The sequence below is a fragment of the Formica exsecta genome, unplaced genomic scaffold (assembly GCF_003651465.1).
Source record: "Formica exsecta isolate Colony F162 unplaced genomic scaffold, ASM365146v1 scaffold191, whole genome shotgun sequence".
Lineage (NCBI taxonomy): Eukaryota > Metazoa > Arthropoda > Insecta > Hymenoptera > Formicidae > Formica > Formica exsecta.
In genome coordinates, this window is record NW_021849211.1 from 772217 (window position 1) to 792933 (window position 20717).

At 35.2% G+C, this 20717-nt stretch overlaps 1 protein-coding gene across 3 annotated transcripts in view; it reads right to left on the minus strand.

Moving 5' to 3' along the window:
• The window catches only part of LOC115233762 (dopamine D2-like receptor), a 210876-nt gene extending 192023 nt beyond the window's left edge, over window positions 1–18853 (minus strand). For all 3 annotated transcript variants that reach the window (XM_029804331.1, XM_029804329.1, XM_029804328.1), the window contains exons 1-2: window positions 17229–18853; window positions 5212–6354 (exon numbers count right to left, since the gene is read on the minus strand). In XM_029804331.1, the coding sequence (XP_029660191.1) occupies window positions 5212–5961 (750 nt within the window). In that variant the 5' untranslated portion in view covers window positions 5962–6354; window positions 17229–18853. The remainder of the gene's footprint in view (window positions 1–5211; window positions 6355–17228) is intronic.
• Between the last annotated feature and the right edge of the window lie 1864 nt (window positions 18854–20717).

Below are 20717 nucleotides of genomic sequence, written 5' to 3' on the forward strand. Positions count from 1 at the left end.
TCTCTCTCTATCTCTCTATCTATCTATCTCTCTATCTATCTTTCTCTTTTTCAATAATTATAATGTGTGTATCAATTTTTCCACAAAGCAATTCTTTCAAATTAGAGATATCAAATTTTTTTCACCACATATTTTTTACCTAGACATATAGCAAGATTGTCAAAAATGGTAGCTTTCGTCGCAACTTGCGACTTTGTTATCGAGAGCTCGCGAAATTTTGTCGAGAAATAGCATAGTGGAAGGAATTCGCGATGTAAACGCGCGGAGAGAGAGAGAGAGAGAGAGAGAGAGAGAGAGAGAGAGAGAGAGAGAGAGAGAGAGAGAGAGAGAGAGAGAGAGAGAGAGAGAGAGAGAGAGAGAGAGAGAGAGAGAGAGAGAGAGAGAGAGAGAGAGAGAGAGAGAGAGAGAGAGAGAGAGAGAGAGAGAGAGAGAGAGAGAGAGAGAGAGAGAGAGAGAGAGAGAGAGAGAGAGAGAGAGAGAGAGAGAGAGAGAGAGAGAGAGAGAGAGAGAGAGAGAGAGAGAGAGAGAGAGAGAGAGAGAGAGAGAGAGAGAGAGAGAGAGAGAGAGAGAGAGAGAGAGAGAGAGAGAGAGAGAGAGAGAGAGAGAGAGAGAGAGAGAGAGAGAGAGAGAGAGAGAGAGAGAGAGAGAGAGAGAGAGAGAGAGAGAGAGAGAGAGAGAGAGAGAGAGAGAGAGAGAGAGAGAGAGAGAGAGAGAGAGAGAGAGAGAGAGAGAGAGAGAGAGAGAGAGAGAGAGAGAGAGAGAGAGAGAGAGAGAGAGAGAGAGAGAGAGAGAGAGAGAGAGAGAGAGAGAGAGAGAGAGAGAGAGAGAGAGAGAGAGAGAGAGAGAGAGAGAGAGAGAGAGAGAGAGAGAGAGAGAGAGAGAGAGAGAGAGAGAGAGAGAGAGAGAGAGAGAGAGAGAGAGAGAGAGAGAGAGAGAGAGAGAGAGAGAGAGAGAGAGAGAGAGAGAGAGAGAGAGAGAGAGAGAGAGAGAGAGAGAGAGAGAGAGAGAGAGAGAGAGAGAGAGAGAGAGAGAGAGAGAGAGAGAGAGAGAGAGAGAGAGAGAGAGAGAGAGAGAGAGAGAGAGAGAGAGAGAGAGAGAGAGAGAGAGAGAGAGAGAGAGAGAGAGAGAGAGAGAGAGAGAGAGAGAGAGAGAGAGAGAGAGAGAGAGAGAAAATAACCATTTTTCACTCGTTGTTAAAGGGAGGATGACACTGCCACACCAAGTACACTGCAAAGAGAGCGTAAAGTGCTCTAACCCAATGGCGACACTTTCGTTGCGGTACATATACACACACACACATACACAATACACGCACCGCTAGTAAATCGTTTAATGCGAAACTCCAGAACGATCGTTTAAGCGGCCGAAGGACGATCTCGGCACGTTCGTCGTGTTTGCACTTAGAACGTAGATGCACCTGGATTTTATCATACCGATGTAATCTGGAGCGATGCTGGTCGCTCTCCAGCTGGTACCGTGAGATGCCAAGGATACGAGCGGTAGATAGAATTATTTAAGGTATAATTAAAACACCCATCTCTATCTCCATCCGTTGCAGAGTTAGAGGAAAGTCGTACAGTCGCGGAGCGAACACGTCTCTCCGCTGACGATTAGAAACTTATTGATTATAGTCACAAACTTTCTTGGAATATAGCGTCCAGTTATTATATGAGCGCCCATGTTAACGCGAAAATTGTAGTTAAAGTTGGTATTAACTTAATCTCGAAACACTAAACTATTTGCTTGAAGTTAATATGAGATGAAATCTAGTAAACTAAACTCTCTTAATATGCGTATGAAAATTGTATATTATCTCTTTAACAAGATAAATGTCTATTAGAATGAATAAACTATTCCCAACAATTCAACGTGTATACTATATATATGTATATGTATATATTATATATGTATATCTTTTTTTATAATTAAAGTTTTAGTAAATTCTATTTTAGTAGAATAATTAGAAGAGTTTAGTAAGACACTTCTCTAAAATCTTTTGATTGTAATTACTAGGTAATTTTTAGGAATATTTTGCGACGGGGTTGAGAAAACAAATTTCATCTGGGATTTTTTTGCAATCTGTTTTTGTCGACAATTCCGTTGCACACACGATCGTGATAAAGTTGTATGCTACAGAAAATCTGGGACGTATGCGGATGTGCACAAAACTGCATTGACGGGTGTTCGCACGTTTGGGATTACGTACGCAGCCCTAATTGACCAATCGTACTTTTATATCCCGTTCGATCTATCAAAATCGCGATCGATTAGTTTGAATCAGTAGCTATTGACTTATGGGACCATGTTGGAATTGCATTTTTAGAAAAATTGTAGCCGTGATTTTTTTGCGACTCGTATCCGTTCTGCTTTAATGCTGTCGCAATTGTAAAATCTAACGCGCATCAGGAACGAAATACATCATTCGACTCTTTTGGCACCGTTGACGATTTTAAAATAAGATCACGTGTGGACGCTGCGATATAATTTATGTGGGACGTGCCGGGATAAGCAAACGGCCTGCTAACGATGGAAACAAAAGTCTAGCGCAATTTTAAATCATGTGTTTCTTCTTCGAATTCTAAAATTCCAACACAGTACTAAAAATACAAATTATTATTATATTGTTTTTATATAATACATATCAGTTATGTTAAACTATATATCTACATATATTTGTTTAATTATTTTGATATCGCACACACATAATTCCATTTTTTTAGAGTCTTTATCTATATTATATATTTTTTTCTTGGACATATTAATTTATTTATTTCACTTTGTTTTACCTAATTACTCTAATTACTCTAAAATAAAAAAAAAAGACAAGAGCCAGCGCGGTGAAGCATATATTTTATTATTTAAATATGTTATTAAAAGAACTTATAAATTCTTTTAATTACATATTTAGTGTTTCAGTCCCTTCTTCGGCTCATCTTCAGCACAAATTTAAAAGCATCAATAAAAAATTACGTATAAATATATTATAAAATTAAGAAGAGTCGATGAAACACGGATACAAACATTTGACAATATTTTGATTCATTTATTTTATGTTTGTATTGTTTGATTGACACTTTTTTTATTTTACAATATATTATTTGTACGCCATTTCATTATTGATGCTTTTAAATTTGCGTTGAGAATGGTCCGAAAAAGAGACCAAAACATTCACTTAAATATATGATTAAACGAACTTGGAAGTTATAATAAAATATGCGCTTCACCTACCACGCTGGTTTTTATTTGCCTTTTTTCTAATTTCATTTTTCTAATTACATTCTTAAAAGCCTTTACTTTCTAATTAAAAATCTATATATTTTTACAACATATATTTTACAAAATGAAAATTATATTGGACTCTTGGGGGCTTTATAGACACGTCTGAATAGTATTTAGCTTCAATAATATCTTTATAATTGTAGCTATTCTAGCGCTTTTGTCGTAGCATGAAGCGTGTATTTAATCGGCGATTAAACCGACGATTGCATGGAAGTCCTTTGGGTGAACTAACATTCAATGCGGGTGGTTTGCGACGTCATATCGTTCATGTATACTCAACATTTAGATCATTATATATAATCTCTTATTTTGTCGCGTCATGCATTGTCACCAAACGACATTATATAATTGGCAATGTCTCAGTTTCTTACGTGACTTTTATTTTACCTTACACACACATAATGCACAGTCCTTGAAATATTTTTAAATTGATACATTATGTTCTTTAGATACACACAATAATTTATTTTCTATTATAAGTGTGTATTCCCGTTTCTCTTTAACCCTTAGTTTGTTACTAATTTATTAAAATTGTAATATTTTAATAATATATTTTGATTTTTCGCTCCCGTATATAATCGAAACATTGATAATATTGTCATATCGATCAGTTGTAATCAATTAGTAATTTATTTAGATAAATTTATTTAGATTAATTGGAGATATTGCATAGTATTTTTTACAGACATAAATAATTTGTTTATGTACAATAATATAAAGACTCTAAAAAGCCAATGTTTAGTGTTCGAAATCTTCTTCGAATAAAACGCATTATGTGCAGTGCCAAAACGTTTTTAATGATCGCGATATAGGCGAATTCGAAAACGTTTGTATTAGCTAACATGTTTATCTCTACAACAGGTCGATCCGCGCCACTGGCATTCATCCATAGAATTATTCGATATGGCTTTAATTGACTAATTCTGTTTTCATTCACGTGCGTGTACTTCAACTGTCGCGTTGAATCGAACTGCCTTAACACAACAGTCTCGTTTGTTCTAAACGTTCTATGAATAATTGCTATGCCCGTTTAGGAATCTCTCAAAGCATTTCCATTGAAAAAGCAATTGGCTTGGTTAATACATATATCACAATATATTATGAGGTAAAAATGTTATGTATTCTTGTACCAGATCGGTCTCAATTTTTATTCTTGTAGACATCGAGTTGACATTTCGATTTTTGCGTGGTTTATTTTTTTCTTCTAATTAACAAAAAAAATATTGTTCTTTAATAGCCGATACATGTATTAATGAGATCAAAATATTTGAGAAAAGAAGTGAGCACTACTCAATTTAGTTTTTCGTTTACTTTGAAGGTGAGGGCGGTAATTGAGTACATGCAAACGCTATGTAACGATAGCGTTAATTAGCAGCTAAACTTGCGATCGATGCGAGGCTCCACCCTTGGAACTTTCTGCTTATTTACACAATCATACAACACAATCTATAATTAAAAATATTAATTCTAATAATTAATGTTGATACAGCAACATATTTAAATCCTTAGGTTTTATTAGAACGTTTTATATTTAATCGTAGAAGATATAAAAAGCTTTCTTGCTCTAAAGAGCAAATTTTTTGCGATAACTACACGAGATAAACGAATAAATAAATTATATGCTGTGTGAGTTGCATATCTATGAAACTATATAATTTATATTTATACAGTTAAATAATCAAGCACAATTAATAGGAGTAACATTTTATATTTATGTAGTTACTACCAGGTTTAGCAATTAACATTGCAAATATTTGTTTAATGCGTTATGTATTTAAACTAAAACTTAAATTATCCTTTTGAGGAAATTTTTTGATAAATACGATATGTGCTTCAAAATAAGTACAAGCACACGTTTGATTAAAAGGAAATCATCTTTTTGTGTGATTAAATGTATAGTATAGGTTTGCAAAGAGAAATGTCTGGACTTACCAGTACGTAGACCGCGAACGGCATAACGAGCACCGCCACGAGGAGATCGGCGACCGCTAAGCTGACGATGAAGTAGTTGGTGACGGTCTGCAGAGCCCGCTCCTTCACTACCGCCAAGATGACGAGCACGTTACCGAAGAGCGTTAAACACGGCACGATCACGAGTATCAGGGCCCACCAGCTGTTCGACTTTTCGTCGACACCGGCAATTGTACCGCACTCATCCCCCGGTCTGACAGCGTTCCCGGCGACTATTGACGACGTGCAGTTCACACTGCTGAGATTCAATCCGGCGCCGTAGCCGTCGCCGTAGTAGGCCGTCAGGTTCACGAAGACGCTATAGTTGAGCCGGTTGATGTAATCGTTCAAGTCGTCAAAGACAAAGAGATCGGACACGCTGCCGGTGTAGTTGTCCACGCTCGGGGTGGAGTACGACGACGAGGATTCTGCGAAGAAGGAAGAGGTGGAATCCGACAAGGTCGAGACGGCGTCGGTCGTCGAGTCGTCGAACCAACTCGATTTTATGCTGCCGTCGACAACGGCGCTATTGTTATTCGAAAGAGCGTCACCCAGAAGATCCGCCATCTTTTCCTTCTGCACGGTTGCGGAGACCACATTGATGATGTTGCTAGCATCCGCTTCTCTTCCACCCTCTTCGGGTGGCTCGTTTGAAGCTCGGTGCTCGCGAGAGGTCAGCGAGAGGTTCCGGAAGATTGACCTAACAAACGAAGCATTTGTTTTCCCCTCCATCACGGTCGATCTTCTGAGATAGCCTTATCTCCTCAGTCAGGCGCTGACACCAATCACGAGATTTTAGAGCGTCATGTCTGGAATTCCATTTTTCTGCTTGTGCTCGACATCTCTACTTATCCTCCGCCTACATTTAAGTGCTATAACCTATTCCACTTTCCGTTTCTCTCTCTCTCTCTCTCTCTTTCTCTCTCCTTCCTCTACCTCTTCCTTTGTTTTCCCTTTTTTTCTGGTTCTTTTTCTTCAACTGGACCGCAAGTACGATAAGATTTCTTGATCCTCTTTGTTGAACAAAAAGAGAGGTACTGTTTCTAATCGACCCTTTGGCCGGTCACCCAGTTTCTAGAATCCCTGGCTTAGACGCGTATCAGTTGAATCCTTCCTCCAGGATTTCTGTAATGGAGGAAAAGTTGGCGATCACTACCAGCGTTCGCTTTTACAGAAGAATGTGTGCATCAGGTACAGAAGTTTGTTTTCAAATTTTGCTCGGCAAATTGATGACGTTAAACGAAAATTTTCCGCTTTAAAATATGACTCGAAACTAATACGCTCAACCGCGCCCGACACGTACGCGAGTTTAAATTAGGGGGTTCTAACTTTTTAGTTTAAATATTTATGAAGGTACAAAATCAAAATATAACGACCTCACTTTTAGTTGTCATAATGAAGGTCGGTCGATTATTCATCGTTTGGCTAACAAAATACTCTGAGATCAAAATATCTTTAGATATAACTTAGAATATTATTATTCTTTATTGCATTATTTGTGGATTATGTAATTCTTACACAAAAACAAATAATATTTTTCTAAACATTAATTCCACAAATAATGCAATAAAAAATGATAATATTCTATTTTATTATCTAATTGTATCTAATTGCATATAATTATAGGAATTCATTAAAAATCTCTAATTTTTTACATTGTTTTAACTTTTTTAATTCGAAAGGAAATATTTATCCCAAATTAGTCAAACAATTCATTATTAAAATTTTACGTGTTTGCTTGATGATCTTGATCGGAAAATATAACAGTTTTCATATTTTTATTATACTAATCGTTTTCTATCAAATATTTCAACATTGCAATTTTCTTAAAGACATTCTTTTCCTTTCTCTTTTTCTCTTTCTCTTCTAAGCAAAACAAACGCGCTCCATTACTTCCTTCGCGATCGCACGGTGATTTTAATCGCGATCAAACTTTCCAAGCGAGGCGATAAATTTATGCAAGGAAACCATCCAGGCTATCGAGTATCTCCTCCCTAATGAAACATGGAAGGAAAAACTCACGGGGTCCCATCTGTGCACGCCACACCGTTCGAAACGAGTGTCTCATGGCGCAATCTCGAAATTAAACAAAAGTCCCCACCCGCCCATTCACGGATTGCTTGAAATGGAATGCTTTCGTTCTTGGTAGGCAAAAGATCGAAGGTACACATGGGGGAAGGTCGGATTGACAGATGGACAGGCATTATAGTGTTTCTCTTCTGGCACGCGCGGTGAAAGTGTGAGAAGTAGAAAGAGACAAAGGGCGAGATATAGGCCTCGGAACGCAGCTACCCTCTGTGGACCCTCTTAAGAACAGAAATCATCTCCTTATCCCGCGAGGACCTTCCGTCTCCGTTGATTTCCTCCTCTACATAAAGAGAACCCAGAAAGGTCGGTATATATCGCGCAGCAATATCTTTCAGACTGTAAATTTCTTAGAGTATCGCAGTCTACTGGCTGTAAAGTTCATGATATATGTATTGGGTTGAACGGCACAAACTTTCCGTTCAACCCAATATATATATATATATAAGCAATGTATCAGGAAGTTGCACCTAAAGAATGGAAAGCAGGAGACAACGGGGACTCCTTCTCCCGCTAAAAACCGTTCTCTTTTTTCTTTATCCATCGCGGACGATAGATCCATCAATTTTTTATTGACGTGAACTATTTGTGCTCACGACTGCGAAAATTAAATTTTGTTGCGGCGGTTGTTTTGCAGACGACCGCGGCGAGTCGCCCATTTAATGTGTTAAGCGCGGCAAGTTCGCTGGATATGCCGAACCGGCGCATATCGAACTTGTACTGTTTTGGATTGCAAATGCGCGAATTTTTATTTCCTTCCTACGCGCTCGCGCGAATGCATGCGGTAAATCTAACACAAAATAAACTGAATCCTTCTATCATTCACGTTTCAGGTAATTTATGCAAGATAATGTGAAAAGGCGAAATGACGGTTATCGTATAAATACAAAGAAATATATCTGCTGCCATATGATAGCGTAAGTGCCTTATATCCATAAAATGAGTTTATACGCATGTTTCCATAAATTATTGCTGAAAAATATTGGGTACTTAGATTGTATATACTTGACTGTAAATAATCTCATATTTCTATATATTGAGAAAAATAGAAGTCGACAAGAAGCTCATTCAAATGAGAGAGGAAGATAGGTGTTACTTAAATTCTCATTTTTTAATTTAAATATAAGAATATGTTTCTAATAAAGCATTTTAATAATCACATATATGTAGCATTTGAGTTTTTCAATTATCTGAATATAAGCAAATAAATACAAGTTTAGAAAAATAAAGTATAAAACTTGAATAAATAAACACAATTGGAATAAAAACAACCAGAAACGACACAGTCCGGAAACAATATTTTTATAAAAAAAAGATTACATTTATATAAAATACATGCTAAAACCTATTGCAACAGTTTTCTAGCAAATTTCACTTGTTGCATACATATAAATAAATGTATATTTTATATCTTCAGATTCAAAATTAATTTAATATATTTATATTAATAATTGCGGGGCTTATTAAATCTCCGATAAAAAGTAATATATTTATCGCTCTTGCTAAAGTCAATAATGAAAACAACAGAGATTTATCTTTGTTGTTATGAAATTCGCATATAATGCAGTATCTGAGTTCGTGAAAAGCTATTGGGGAAAAAATGTGGAATGGAGACGACCCGGAGGGAAACAGCCACGCATCCTGTAATTCACCCCGTATTCCCTCTTCCTTCTTTCCTTCCTCTGTCAGCACTCTCTCCTTCATGCTTCGTTCTTTTTTTGCCTCGCGCGTGTCGCGACCCTTCGTACTTCGTTCTCTGCGCTTCGAGCAATGGATACGACAAAAGTGTAAGAGTGTTGAAGAAGGGTGACTGAATTTTATCAGGAGGAATGTATACCTATTGCGAACGTCAGATCTTAAACGTCGTTCCGAGGCCGCCGACATTTTAGACTGTCTCCTCGATATCGACATTCTGGAAATGTTCGCGAATACCATTCCCGACTCTGTTCTTCCATGAATTTAAAGAAAGTAAACGGAATCTCACGTCGCGAGTGTTTTATACACGCCATAAAATAGTATCGTTTCTCGTCAGTCTTTTTATTTTGCAAAATTACTTTGATAATACTATATAACTTTCATAAACTTATTTTTATTTTTTTTCTTTGGTGTGATTTAACACATTTAATTTATTTGATTTAGTTCGGTTTAGTTTCGAGCTACGTATATTTTGTATTTTAAGAACAATTAATTTAACATTAATTTTTCTATCGTTTACATAATTAATAAAAATGTTCTTGACATTATATTGTTTTATATCTACCGTATTATAAAAAATATAATCATGAATTAAATGCAGGGATAAACTGTATATTTATGTTAAATATTTGTATTTATAAAAGAAACTTATAAAAATTAAAGATTCATCTAGCATTTGCAGATATTGTATTACAAATTGTCTTGATATACTATAAAAATATTGAATCCCTTATAGATCTTAAAGATAATAAAGATTGCGCAGACACATACATAATGGTGATTGTTTACGCATAATTATAGCATCAACTATTAACGCTAGTTCGAGAGTAATGAGTGGATTTAGTAACGATATTCTTTCCGTTGCTTCGACAAGAAACGCGGCGTTACTTGAATATGTAAATATGCAAAGCGATATTAATCCCTAGTGAAGAGAACACAATGTTGAAATTTTGTTCCCGACATTTGACGTCGTTGTTGCTGTGCCCGCTCACCCTTTTCTATAAAACTTCATGCATTATTCCGCGCTGATGCACAGAAAAGAGAAAGTACCGAAATTTGACATTTCATTTCCTCGAAAGATGATGTACTATGTGCGTTATGAAAAAAAATAAACGTTACAAATTTAAATAACTCACAAAATATTTCACTGTTAAGCAGAATTTAGAATTTATTTTTTGATTCTTTATTAGGTAATCCCGCATGGTCTGGATAATTTTAAGTTTTAAATTAAAGGCCTTTGTAGATTAACTTTATACTTGTAGTCTTACGCTGAAAGAAAATAGTATTATATGAAGAAAGAAATTAACTAATAGAGTAATGGAATTGAGCACGAGCAATATTTAATCTCGGTAATATCTATTTGCATGCGGAAAAGTACAAATACAAATATATAGAGTCCAGCTTTATCCTGGAGAATGCTTTCCGCTGACATCATCAATTTGAAAGAATATCGCGCACTTGCGTGGAGTATGTACACGGAAAAAAAATGTTTGTTGCTTCAATTAAAGTCTATGTCACGGGCTGCCACAGACATACACTGCTAAAATTGTGTCTTTAAGCAAATTTTGCGAGAAAGTCACAATCAACCTTGGATTCTCATAATTTATTCTTTCAATTTAAGGTAACCGGAGCCGGTAATTCTGTTTCTTGCCATTCAATGCAAGATATATTCTTTAATACTTTTTTCAGAGAAAACATATTACTCATTCTTTATTATACAAATATTTTACTATTATTTTTTTATTATTTTCTTTTTTTGTATAATTCTTTTATTAAAAAAGGGGTTTTTATTCTATGACATTCATCAAAATGCTACATACGCGCTAAATGTGAGTAATACAAAGATATTATTTGACGAGAGCAAATAGTCAATCAAAAGATTAATAATTGTTATTAGATAAAGATAGAAATAAATAGAAATTGATTGATATAACCAAAAGCGAATATCACAGCTAATTATTTGATATTTCTAATTTAATGACATTGCACTATTAATTTGACAATATTATTATATCAAATTTATCTCACATTTGATCAGAGAAGTTAGGATAGTATGTCATATTAATCATTTTACTAATTGATGCTGATGTTTTAGCAGTAATAGCTTTTTGATACTTTTCTTTTCAATTGAAATCAATTATAAATTCATCGAAAATGGATTATCTTATTTTTACATTGCATTTTTGAGACCAACAATTATAAATTTTGTCCTGAAGCTTGCATTATCTTAAATCTTGAACATCATGTTTTATATAATACAAGACTTTTCTTAATACTTTTTCGAAAATAGTAAAAAATTTTATATTGATAGTAAATAATAATTTCTTTGATAAATATATTCCGGTTTATCAAATTTTTCAAATTATTTTTTTACGATATTTTTGCGGTTATTATTTTACGATATTTTTTCAATTTTTTCTTAATCTCTCAAATTTTTTATAATATCCGTGGTATATTATCCGATATCATAAGTCTGTTTTAAAATTTTTCCATCAAAAATTGAATGTGCATGGCATAATTTACGCTTTAAATGATATTAAATCTATTCAACCAAAAAAAATTGGATGACAACGCGATATAAATATAAAAAAAGCTTCAACTACGAGGGATGCGTACATGTATGTGTTCTAGTAAAAAATGATCCAGTTTTGAGGCGAGTGCTACACAAGAGAAGAACATGCGGAATATAAAAAGGTACGTGCACGCAGGAAATCTCGCAAGCGTTAGTAATGCGAGTTCGTCCACTCTCGCGTAGGTTAGTCTCAAAGGATTCTGTTGTCAGCGAGCTAACTTTCGCGAGCACGCAAACATGCCTTTGGTACAACTTTTCTACATCCGTCCCTCTGTGAGAATTACGCGTAAGAAGGTTATTTGTTATTGATTGCAAACGTTATTATTCGTTGTTGATTGCAAACGTTGCGTACGCCACGGTTGATTTAAAATGCGGATACGCACGTGTGTAAATGTCGATAATCGATACACATATCTAGATCATTTTTTTTTCACTGTGCAACTTAAATAAAAAAGGCAAAATGTAAAGTAAAACAACATTATAATATCGCATAACGTATAATATTTTAAAATATGTCTGCCAAAAGCAATAAGAATTTTTTGAAACCCGTGACTCAAGATGATAACGTTTGCATTTATAATGAATAAAATGAATAATTAAATGCGAAAATAGATTTAAAAATAGATATTGATTTTTCAACATAGCATAGTAATATGGTCTTTACTTTTACAAGAATTGAGTCGAATTTATCAAATTGACCGTACATCACGTGAGTTTTCAATATAATCTAACGATTTATCTTTGTTTCTCGTAAATGTAATATGCTAGTTCATATGACGTGTGATATATTGACGCTTATATGGTTGTATGCAATAATAATATAAAACGCGATATTATATTAATGAAAAATGAAAGCTCCTATTTGCACGCGACAGTGATCAGTGGAACGAGAGTTTGAGAAATGAAAATGTCACGCTAATTGTGAATTGGCGCTAATTGACCTGTACGTCATTGTACGATGTATACGGTGATCTCACTTGTGATTCTATTTGATATTTAAAGCGTCATTAGGACAGCAATCTCCAGTTTGATGAAAAGATAATATTTAAAAGCCTGTTTAATATAAAGCTAGAATATTGCTGCACTATTTGTTCATTGAATTTCACAGTTTATTAGTTACCTGGTCAATTACTCTTTTGTATAAAAGGGGCAATTAAAGTTAAACAAACAACTCATTAAACGGTTCATTCTTTACGTAACTGCATCATCTATAATTTGACTGCACGGAAATAGAATAAATACGATGCGCATTGCTGTTCATAAATTTTCAATATGTTGCCATCAATTTCATGTTTTTCAAGACGCACTTCCATGCTCTATGAAATATTCAAATGCACAGGAAAAAAATTTTAGAATTGTTTTCAAATATTAAATTGTCGCGTGTAACGATTTCTGCTGTGATAAAGGTCGAAAATATTCCCACAATATATTCTTGGCAATTTTTATCTCGCCAGGAAGGCAATATTTTTCTTCTCCTTTGTACGTAACGTTGTTTTCTGTCTTTCAAAAAATGAAATCGTACCGCTCTAGATTAATCGTTCTTGTGCAGCAGTTGCGGCAAAGAATACCGTATATCGTAAGGAGAGAGAAAAATATGATCCTCCACCATCGCGGCGAGCGACTTAGATTAATCGGCAAAATATTGATATAATTAATTACGTACAATTAGCACGAAACTTCGCTAATGCGGACTCCTTCCTGCTTGCTATTCTGTTAGACATTTGGTGCGCCATTTGGGTGAGAAATGATCTTGAGGAATTATCTCGAATACTGCAATATGTATCCAAAGTAGGTCTCTAATATTTAGTTTTAAGTTTAAAAAATAATAAATATAGTCCCAACAATTCTTAATTGTCTAAAGCATTTTTACATATTTACAATATCTTGAGTTAAAAGGATTTTATTTTTCAATGAGATACGAATATAATTATAGACATGATTCAATTACATTCAATAAAAAATAAAATTTTGAGCAAACAAATTAGATACGTGACATTTCATACACGAAAATTAATTTGATACGCTTTGATAAAAGCTGTAATTGAATCGCAGTATATTAGTCGATATTTGTCTATAAATATGTAACTCTTTCTCTTCCGGCATAATAGAAATTTTAATATTATTATACAATCACAAAAGATCGTTGTATTAACTTTGTACACGCTATCCCAGATTGAATAATTAATAATTTAGTCCGAAATAATATGTGATAATTATTAACTGTATATGTGTGTCGCAGCACAAATATTTCTATATGACATATCGACAAACGTATAATTAAATAAAATGAACCTAAAAGTAAAATTTGACATATGCTAATATTTATAAACCAATGTCAAACATATTATAATTGTGAATAATTATTATTTGGATAAAAATATATCTTGCGAAAAAAAATTGTTTTCTCAAAAACTGTTAGGCATAGCAATAACATTTTTTCTTTTGATATATATTTCAAGGTTTATATAAGTTTTTATGAGTTATAAATAAAAAACGAATATTGTATTTCGATAAAACAGTGTTGTGACACTTTTATGGTATCAGTCTCTAGATATCATCTCAAACTATTGAGTGATTTTATAAAACTGTCCTTAATGAAATAATTAAAATATAATTATATATATAATCGTAATACATACATTATTTACATATTTATACATTTTTATATATTTATATATATAATATATTTTATACTAAACATATTAAACATATTCTATTAAATTAACTGAAAAAGATTCCTGCTTTACTGCATGACCGCATTCAATCGATCCTCTTCTAAAAATGCGACAAGATTGCATACATATATGAGCATTACTTTAGTTCTCTTTTCTGTTTCCGGCGATAACTTTCTGCTTTTTACATCATAAAAGCGCAAAATGAGCAAGAAGTGTAAACTGTATAATTTTTGATTAAGCAACCGTTTTTACGGAATTGTTTTTGGTTCTTTCGATGAAGAATAATATGAATCATGAATTTTTTATTAAATATTATCTAGTTATAGCTCTGCTGCACCCTTATTCCATCAAATTTTCATATAATTTTAAGGCGGAACAATGCTATTGATAAATTTTCTAGCGATATTTAATATGCAATAACATTGCCACGAAAAAAAAACATGAATTTCATCTAAAAATTTTATTTGCAACATGATTTTTTTTTGTAGATATTGTTTGCAAGTTTCGTACATGCTTTTAAAGCGAGTATTTAAATAGTGGCTAACATTGTGCAAACATGAAAATTGTGTCCTATAATATTTAGAAAATATTCTCGATTTTACAAACCCATTAATAAAACTTTCGAAAAAAAAGATGTAGAATTTTCTGCATATATATTAAGATAAGGCTAAATAATAATAAAATTATTATCTTAGAATAAGACCAAAAGATAAACACTAACAATATTAAGTTTAAAATTATAAAAAGAATTGCTTAAATTATAAAAAAATGTAAATAAAATATAAAGTTTTTTATTTAAACAAATTTTTCTTACATTTAATTACAGAGAAAAATTTTCATTTACCCTTAAGGAAAGAGTCAAGCGATAAGCCCTCTCAGGAATAACTCAATGTGCTAAATACACAGATAATAAGTGTACCCAGGAATTTGTAAAATGCCGTACATTCAGGGAATTACTAAAATTATCTTGTCAACTACTGGACTGGAGAACTGCTGCGAGTGCCGGGGCCGATTCAATTGCGCCTGAAAAAGCGAAGTGGTCTGTCGAGAACCCATTTGCACAAAATTCACCGATTGTTACCCCTACAACTTATCCTACCGTGTAATTTCGAAACATTGAAGACATTTTAAAACCTCCTTATCCTGCGATATCCTAAACGTAATAAATGAAGACTAACTTTGCCCAAGAAAATTAAATCATTTACAGATTTCCAGACAATTATTTATTTAACCATATAAATTAAAATATAAATTTTTATATAATATTTAAAGAGATAATGCATTTAATTTGTATTACTGAGTACAATTATTGAATCTCTAAGATATATAATTTTTAATTTAAAAGATGTATAAAGACGTTTTTTCAATCATAAGATTTGTTCAGCATTTTTGCGAAAGACAACATGGGAATTATTTTTGATTTGATGCAATTGTATCATAAATATTTTGCCATGCACAAGTCATTGTGTCAAGTTACAAGTTTGCTCATATAATTAAAAAATAGATAAATAATTGTCAATATACATATTTAAATGATTAGATAGAATACATTTTATGTACTTTTGAGTCAAATTAATTTTACAATATATAATTGTTCTTTACTTCAGAAAAAATATACATGTGGGTGCAATAAAGAAAAGAATGAGTTATGAAAAATAATATAAGAATAAATATAAATTTAATACCTGTTTACATATATAACCGAACCATGTATTTGTGTGTGTAATCATAAATATTATATAATTACTATGCATAGAGAATCCAATCTAAATTATTCATATGTAATTGGTATGTACACGCGCGCAATGTTCATTATTTACTCGCTTTGGATAAAAGCCAATTTAAATGGAATAGATTTGACAAAAATCAACATTGATAACAGAGAAGAGAGTCGAGATTAATTTTGCATTTGATGGGCATTCTACTAAAAAGTGTCCATGCCGCAAAAAACATTTTTTCTGATTATAACGCTGAATAAAACCGAGTATTTGTGTTCTCTCTCTGCATAAATTTAATAAAAATAATGTAATCTTCTCTCTGAAGCCGAAAAAAGGTAAAAAAACACACTAGCAACCGAATATATTTGATTTCCCTCTTCGCAATCCACTTTACCCTACGCCCTCGTACAGAAAGGCTTATCAACCCGCATGCATTCCCGAAGAGGACGGTAATGAAAATGCCTTCGGAATATTTCACGTGCCCCTTTAATACATCAAGGGATGATGCAAGGGTGGAGGGGAAAGTGAGAACGAGGGAGAAAGGAACGAAGGAAAAGCTGCTGTACAGTCGATGCCGGAACGGAGGTAAAAGGGCAGTAAAAGAATCCCTTCGTTCCATCTCTGCGTGTTACCCTCCGCGGTCTTCTCATTTATAGACCTTAATTCGTGCAACACGACACCAGCCTAGAGCTAGTCTCTTTCTATCTCGCTCCATCTCCATGAAATTGCCTTATCATTGTTACGGGCGCATTAAAAAAGGCGTTTCACGCCAGGATACGATGAAATAAACAACGAAACGTGACAATATTACTTAGCATCTAAAAATATGCACAGAATATTGGAATAATTATTGCTTACGTGGCACAATTATGAATATAATGCTGCATTAATTTTTTTTACAACAAAAGCGAAATTATTACGTTTGAAAATCGATTTTATTTACATTTTAAGTCTTCAGAAGTGATTCTTACTTTATTCCAACTATAAGCATTTTGAAAAACACTGGATATTTTTTTGAACTCAACCTTACAAAACAGACGGTGCATTAAATTGACGCTCGTCTCAAGGGTTTTCCTCGCAGATAATAAATTGCCGTCTCTCTCGCATCGTATTTTAATTATCAGGTGATCCAGGCTTGCTTAGCAATTTAAATCGCACACGTGACTACGCCCTTGACACCGCCGACGTGAAGGACCTTGGGTCAACGAAATTGGCGTGCCAGCAACACGCGACAGCGACACGCGTCCGACTTACCGTCCATCTCGGCAGCAACGGCAGTCGCGCGACGACGATCGACGATTATCCGCGACGGGACGCTCCCAGATCGCGACGGATCTTGCACGCGATCGATCCATCGAATCGCGACGTCGCGTGGACACGGTCTATGGGGTTCTGCATCCGCGTTGTCCTGGACTCGGCATATCGGAGTATACCCGATTCATCGACACCCCTCGACGCAAGTATACCGTCACTTTCGACGCAGTCACCATCCGACGATGTGTCACGCACAGACGTCGTCGACATGATGTCACGCGTACATGGCGAAGCGCTTCTCGTGTCGCGTGATCGCTAAAATCGAGCAGACTCGAGAGAGAGAAAGAGAAAGATAGAGAGGAGAGAGAGAGAGAGAGAGAAAGAGAAAGAGATAGAGAGAGAGATAGAGAGAAAGAGATGTTGGAAAAAAAAACGAAAAAGAGGGGATGCAACCACGCCACGAGGAAAGCTTGCTCGACCTCTTCAGTCTGCTATCGTTTCGATTATCCGCGTCATGTGACGGTAGTATACACAAGAAGCCGCCTTAAGCTACGCCATTCAGCGCCGGCGGATTGCCTGAGATATTTTGCGACGGCATCGGAAACCCCGACGACGTCGTATCCGATCTATGGGGCGGCATTCTGCCGGCAGAGAAGCTTATTAAATTCTCCGTGGAAACGGCACTTATGCTCCTTCCTCGGCTCTCGCGATCGTTGCTCGACTTTTCTCGTGTAGACTTAGTCTCCGCTTACGTATGCTCGATCGCACCTTAACTTCCCTCCACCATAGTTTATTCTCTGTTTTTATCCTCGCTCTCACAATTGATTCGCCTTTCTCCCGCCACTCTTTGATCCCTTTTCAATTAAGCGGTAATTACAGTTCGGCAGGTCTGAATAAACGATGACGCCGGACACCACGTTAATCCGATCCGCCGGTACTTTCGGCTAATTTGGACGCGTTGTTGCTCACGTTCGATCGACGTTAAATTTCCTGGCCGGAAATTCGGTCCTCCGCGACGATTGAAACTCAGGCGTGATGATGAAACGCGTGTACGCGCCACGCACGCTGGTTCATAAGAGCGTCACCGATCAGCGAAAGCAAACGATTATCGCAAGTCCTTGATTGATCACCGTTCAAATGTTTTCACTGTGAGATCTGAAGAGATACCAATCGATTTTTTATCTATAGTCCACTCTAAACTTGCAAAGCTTTGTTCCCGCGATTCTCTACCGGCACAAACGCGCACGTCACACGATGGAATCTCTAAAAACGATGGAGAGAGATCTTATAACATGTTTCTGGATCCCGATTGATTCGCAGGCGACAATCGTCCAGATTCCGGCTTGCAATTTATTGCACGAAAACGGTCGGCCGCCACAATGCGCTGCCTGAGATACCTGTGGATTCCGGCAAACGACGATCGAATGGTTGGCGCGATCGCCAAGTGTCAAATGTCTATCGACGTTGCCGGACGACGGCGAATCTCAACGTGGGCCAGAACTGACTGGCGGCGTCGTCCAGGAATAGCATCACATTGCCATCGCCGTTGTCATCGCCGTCGTCGTCGTCGCTTATCTCGATCGGCCAGGCAGCACTTTCGAGCCACGTCGTGAAACGTACGGCGAGCGACTGGCTGTCTGCTCGAGTTTCCACACCACCTCGAATCCCGAATGCTCGCGCGCGCTCGAGAGGGGTTGGAGGTTGGCGAGGGAGAAAGAGAGGGTGTGAGAAAGAGAGGGAGAGACCGAGAGAGGAAGAGAGAAAGCGCGAGAGGGGACTCCACCCTTTCCCTCCCTTACAAAGCCCTCTCGCGCGCACGCTGCCTGCGACCAACCCCTAATTCTCAGCCCTCCTCCATCAGTTTCTACTCCTCCTCTGTGACGGCGCTGGCCGTTCCCATTCTATTCCACTCGTTTCTTTTACTCTCTGTCCTTCTCTTTTCCTGTAGTGTCCTTTTCGCAGTCCTTTCTTGACTGTTTCGAGGTTGCGAGTCTGCTCAAATTTGTTGGCACAGATCCTGCAGGTCTCTGTTGCCTGCCGGCGGATATGACGACACTGGGCTTTGATTACAGCACGTCTGTATCATGCTATCTGATACTATTAGCGCGCAGGGAATTGCATGTTATGAGAAGAGTGCTGGTTGCCCTAATGAGTTGAACTGTTTTTTTACCGCCAGCTTTTCTTTTCTTGAAAATCAACTTAGCAGATTCTAGACAACATTGTGCAAATATTATTGTCAAAAAAAAAAACTCTTGGATAAGTATAATTATTTTAAATATTACTCTAAAATAATTTAAAAAGATAAAAGAATACTTTTGTAAAAACTTTAGTTTTCCAGTTAATAATTATTCAAATATGTCGAGTAATATGTGTATCATAAATAGTTGCGAATGTTGCTATTATTTCTGAATCATAATTTTAATGTAAATCTCATTCATAAACGTTTACTAAATTTTGATTAGTAGTGCAGATTTATAGAAATTTACTTTCTGTTTTCAAGGATTCAGAATAAAATAAAACTCAGAATAAAATAAAACTCAGAAACATTATAACATTTTTGATGCAATTATTTAAGTACTATTATTATTTATTAATTATGGTTTAGAATTCTTATAGAGAAAACGCTCAAACATAAGTGTAATAATTTCATACTTGTAATATAGTGTGAAAAATTTTGTATACATTTTAACATAAAACTAGTCCGACGAAAAATTTGTGGAAGATTTTTTATTGACACGTACATGAATATTTTACATTTGTATCTTTTGCAGACATACATATATTAGCTTATAGTATCTCAAGTCCCAAGTTTGTTAAAAAAGATCAAATCGGAAGTAATTTCAATGGTTAATTAACTTCGTATCTAAATATATTGAAATATTTTGCGTAAATATATTAGCTGGAAAATTTGATATATTGTTATGCTTTATAATTAATTATAGCTAAACTATATTTAATTTATTTTAATAATTAGCGTGTGTAATGCTCACAATATGGAAATTACATATTATTGCTATGCAGGTGCTTACCATATACAATTATTATTAATCATCCACGTTATTCTGCAAGTTACAGTTATGATAATAAAGTGTCGTAGTAGCTTAAGCTGCAGCAAAAATCAATAATCTATAGTCATATCCCCTTGATTCGCGATCGCTTGACCTATATAATTTTTTAGCCGTATAATTTTCATAATGGATGAAGTAACATCGACATGCTTGTTTTCTGAACACATCAAATTAACATTATAATCAGTCTTCGTCAGAATTACGTCAATTACAGTTAATATACTAAAATAACGAAGACGGAATATTTCCGTAATCTATGTCAGATATAGATGTATGTTGTGTGATATATAGATTATGAAAAAAAATTAACAATATGCATTTTTTTACAATACGATACACCAGAAAATATGAGCATAATTTAGTCACTTTAGCAACATTATTATTATTTGAAAAAAATGTTTTGTTATGTCTATATATGTCC